General features: G+C 47.9%; 1 protein-coding gene across 1 annotated transcript in view; it reads left to right on the top strand.

The window, feature by feature from the left end:
* Nucleotides 1-2,433: 2,433 nt before the first annotated feature.
* Nucleotides 2,434-4,565, top strand: part of LOC119270498 (PH, RCC1 and FYVE domains-containing protein 1-like) — a 6,922-nt gene continuing 4,790 nt past the window's right edge. Inside the window, exons 1-3 of the mRNA XM_037552501.1 lie at nucleotides 2,434-2,750; nucleotides 3,790-3,876; nucleotides 3,963-4,052. Coding sequence (XP_037408398.1) covers nucleotides 2,676-2,750; nucleotides 3,790-3,876; nucleotides 3,963-4,052 — 252 coding nt within the window. The 5' untranslated portion in view covers nucleotides 2,434-2,675. The remainder of the gene's footprint in view (nucleotides 2,751-3,789; nucleotides 3,877-3,962; nucleotides 4,053-4,565) is intronic.

Genomic DNA, 4,565 nt, shown 5'->3' with positions numbered 1-4,565 from the left:
GCCCATCGTCGTTCCTCTCGCCACTGTTGTCGGTGATCCCATCTCGTCCACCCTGTGCACAACCGTACAGGAGAGCAGTGCCTCCGGAATCCCCTCCTTTGTGATCCTGCACTCGGAGAAGGGTGATTAGGTGTTGGGAGCGTCTCCCACACGGCTGCTCGGTGTTCGTCTTCGTCCATTACTTTGTGAACGTCCTCGTCGCCTTCGCAATCAACACGCCCACTGAATCCGAGAAGCTCGCTGCGGAGAAGAAGACCGTTAAAGGACACGTGCATGATCGATCGGCCGATGAGCATGCACACGCACGTCACATGGACTCACGTATGTGCGTATGTATCTGTCTCTTTCGCCAGAGCTCGGAATCGAAGGCCGGTAATGCTATATGAGAATTGATTAGGTGGGCGTCGGTTGAGCTAACGAGCTTGACAGGTTTATGATTAGTATTCTCTTCGTAAACTAATATAAAAACGTTTAGATCACTAAAGTATAAGCAACCTTACACAATACAACAGGGACGTGTAGCTATAATACGTTTTTATACGGCTTTGCAAAATGTCAGTACGTATAGCCTGGACAATTTCGTAGCGTGGGTCGATTTTCTGCTTAGCCCGAGGTTCAAAGGTGAGAACGACGCGAGGAGCGGCGACAGACGTCGCCCCTGGCGAGGCCCAGTCAGGACCTTGCCGGAGATGAGGACAGCGATACGAGTGGACGAGCTATGGCGTCAGGTGCAGTTGAGGAAGCATGTTGGTGGGTTGGGGGTGGGGTCGTCGGCGTTGCTGCAGACAGATAGTTGGGGCGGCGGCAAGCACGTTTATGAAGGGAGGGTGACGCGACCACGGCAAGCACGTTTATTGTAGTCCATTTGAAATGTCTAGAAAGACAAATATTTAATAACAGAAGAAGTATATATTTACGTCAGTGAAAACGATCGTATGTTGAGGCATACTACTACTACTACATAGCAGTACTTGGTACATTTTGTTTGTTGGTTCAGCACTTCAGCCCCTGCGTACTTGCGCTCAGTTTCCGGTCCCGATCTCAGCCTGAAACCACGGAGCGAACTGCTCCTCCAAATGCAGAGTACGGGAATGCCTGAGGACAAGATACTCTAGATCTCAAACGAAAATGCAGTACTAGTACAGTACACGATCGCCTTCCGACAGATTAGTTAACGCACTGCACCGCTGGTGCCTTCCACGAAGCACGAATCTGTCATCATCGCCATTAAATTCCAGACTGCGTTCACCTGTACTACCAGAGGTGCATTGTACGAGAGCGTGACACTGTAGGGTAGCAAACCCCTGTCTAAACTCCCAGAAACACTGGTGCAAATTAAAGACATCTAGCCGTCCACGAATACGTGTACCAAACCAGCATTACTGAGTAGTTACGCGGGCTTCATCGACAAGGTTAGACCGGTTCTAGATGGACAGAGTTCTACTCCCTCTTTCCACGAATAAGTGTACATCCAACTTTTGTTCTAAGTCAAAATTTCAAGACTTTGACCCAATTTATAAAGAAAAGTAGTAGCATTCATGACACTAGAATATCAATGGATCCGTTCTGAAATGTACTTTCATAACATAAGAATTTGATGTCATATATGTTACTACTTCTATCTATACAGTTGGTGAAAATTCTAAAACTTTGACTCACAACAAAAGCTAGATATACACTTATCCGTGGACCGAGAGGGTATTTAACTAGCAAAATGTTAATGCATGTCACCTTGAATGTAGTTTTCATTTTTTTAAAAAAATCTAGCTATTATATTACTTTTGTTATGTTCAAGATATATTTTGTTAGTTAAAATCATGATGAAAAAATGACTAAAACACGATGGATTAACGAGAGGACAATAGTAGCACATCGGCAGCGGGCATGTGGTAAACCAACCTGTGATTGGATGGTTAGAGGGACAACGGTATCATTAGCCCGTCAGGGTTCAAATCCTGGTACTCGCATTATTTCTGAATTTATTTCAAAATTTCCGGCGATGCGCTTTCAGTAAGAGGAGACGTTTCCGTCAATGACGAGGCGTCTACGGCGATTTCGTAAATCTCGAGATGATATATCGACTCGGTCTCTCTAAGATGCTAGCAGAGATAGAGTGTGCGTACGTGCGTTTATAGAAGGTGAGTGTATGCGCGTATGTAGGAGCACTGCCATGTGTGGAGCGACAGGATAGCTCCACGGCGCGCGCAACCACTTGCGCCGCACCGCACGGTCGGAGTCCGACTCAGATCACGAGCCAGCTAGCCGACGCCCCGACGCAGACCGCACCGTACCCAACCAAATCATCATCACCAATCAGTCAGTCAGCCGTCCCCAAAGCCAAAAGCGACGCGGGCGAGCCCCAAACAAAAACAAAAATCAGATCGCCAATACTCTACTCTACTCTGCTCCTCCTACACACAAAAGCTTCAATTCTTTTCTCTCCCCAGCTCCTCTGTTCCTCTATCTCGAGTCTCACCTCACCCCCCCTCCTCGCCGCGATCTCTCCCCCCGAACCCGCCCCGCGCCTCCCCCGGGCGCGGGCCCGTCGCCGGCGACGCCCGGGAGCCCCCGCGTTCTCTCCCCGCGGAAGAGCGGCCCGGCCCGGGCGCTAGCAGTGCTTTGTTTGGCGGAGGCGAGGCGTTTGGTCGCGGGGCGGGCCGCCGCCGCCGCGCGCGATGTCGGACGCCTCGTCGGATCTCGGCGGCGCCCGGGCGGGGCCGCTGCCCGTCGTCGAGCGCGACCTCGAGCAGGTGCGGCCGAGAATTCTGTTCTCGAATGGGTCAATTTCGCGTTTGTTTCTGTCTCTGCTACCTAGGGGAGCGCGGGTACACAATCTCTGCTGGAGCATGTTTTCTGCTCGGGTCTCTGTGATGCGTGGGGTCTCGTGCTTGCTTGCTCGCTTCCCTTCCGCTACTGTTTATTTGCCGGAATGGTGGCGGCTGGGTGCTGGCCCCGCGCGTCGCTGTGCTGCTGGACTTGTCCTCTCTGCTGCAATGGAGCTCCGAGTGGCCATTCTGCTTCAGCGGCAGTCACGAGCTCGGAGTGGCCATCTTGTTTTCATTCGTGTGTGTGTGTGTGTGTGTGTGTGTGATTCCAGGACACTCGTTTGTTGGCGTCTCTCTGATGTTTATCCTGCAACATCGAATCGTAGGCCCCTTCCAACTTTTGTGGAGTCCAGTCCTCAGGGGAGTCCCACCAGAGCTCGCACTGGGATGCAGGGTAGATTTGGACGACTGGCAGTCAGTGCAAGTTTAGTTTTCCTCAGCGGTCGTGTTGGCCTTGGGTAAATTCAACTCTAGATTTGTAGACAGATTGCACACCATGTAACATTCAAGTACAAGTCAACAATCAACAAAAGAGGGCAACTGTCGCTTGGTGAAAAAATGTCAATCTGAAGAACTGGCAACCAGTTATATCTGTCATCCCCAACACCAGTTATTGGAGTGCTCAATATACTTTCTTGTGTTATTCCTTGTGCTCACTGAGTAGATTAAGTTCTGCCCTCAAGGCGATATGCTTTTCATATCAGCTTCTCAGGGTTACAGGGCATATGGACCCTTTTGTTGCTTCTGTGATTGATGAAATCTAACATTTAAATTGGGAATTCCTTTAAATTTATTTTTAGAATCACTTTCAAAATAGTGATGGTTATGGGATGCTATTTTACTTTCCCATTTGGCATCTGAAAGCTGGATGTTCCTGATCAATGTTATTTTTGTATGATATATATTGGAATGCCAGACGAGGCCTGATACCACCTTTCTTTTGGTCGATTCTGGATTTTGGCAGGCTATCACTGCTCTCAAGAAAGGAGCCTACTTATTGAAATATGGGCGTAGAGGGAAGCCAAAATTTTGTCCATTTCGGCTATCCAATGTGAGATTATTTACGCTCCTTAACTTTGTATTTCTGAAGTTCTTCCTGATTGTCTCACTTGTAAGGAGTGTTTTTTGTTTCTACAGGACGAGTCTGTATTGATATGGTTTTCAGGGAAAGAGGAGAAGCATCTAAGGTTGAGCCATGTGTCCCGGATAATGCCTGGCCAACGGACTGTAAGTTAATTATCCTAAAAATGAAATTTCCAGAAGGGGATCCTATCAGTGTTTGCAAACATCATGATGAACTTTTTGACCTGACTTGCTGTTGGTGTTTGCTTGCCAACTCTCTGCGATGCGTATGTATGGAGCTTTTACTCTGAATCACAATTCACAAACCTTCAAGGGAAACTTTTGGTTAATGAATGCAGTCAACTGGGGAGTGGGGACAAATGCTTGCATCGTCTTTTGCTTGCTCTGTGGTAAACTGATTTGCGCAGTTGAATTGCTTCTCCAGATATTCTACAGCTAGATGAGTTAGGTTTCAGCTTGGATGAGTTAGATTTCTGCTTTATCAAGCTTTTGAGGCCGGGCAGCACTCAGTTTTGCATTTGAATAAGTCCGATTAACGCTGCATTTGCATAACTTGGCTCAATATAGTTTTTTTGGCATGAATTTTAAAACTGTCATAAGTTGATCATTCTGCTGGGGAAGTTACTTAGCATCTGCATGAATTCCCTTGTAATTGTA

This window comes from Triticum dicoccoides, chromosome 3A (assembly GCF_002162155.2).
Source record: "Triticum dicoccoides isolate Atlit2015 ecotype Zavitan chromosome 3A, WEW_v2.0, whole genome shotgun sequence".
Classification (NCBI taxonomy): Eukaryota; Viridiplantae; Streptophyta; class Magnoliopsida; order Poales; family Poaceae; genus Triticum; species Triticum dicoccoides.
Note: the sequence above shows the minus strand (reverse complement) of the source record. Positions and strands in the feature narration are given on the sequence as shown.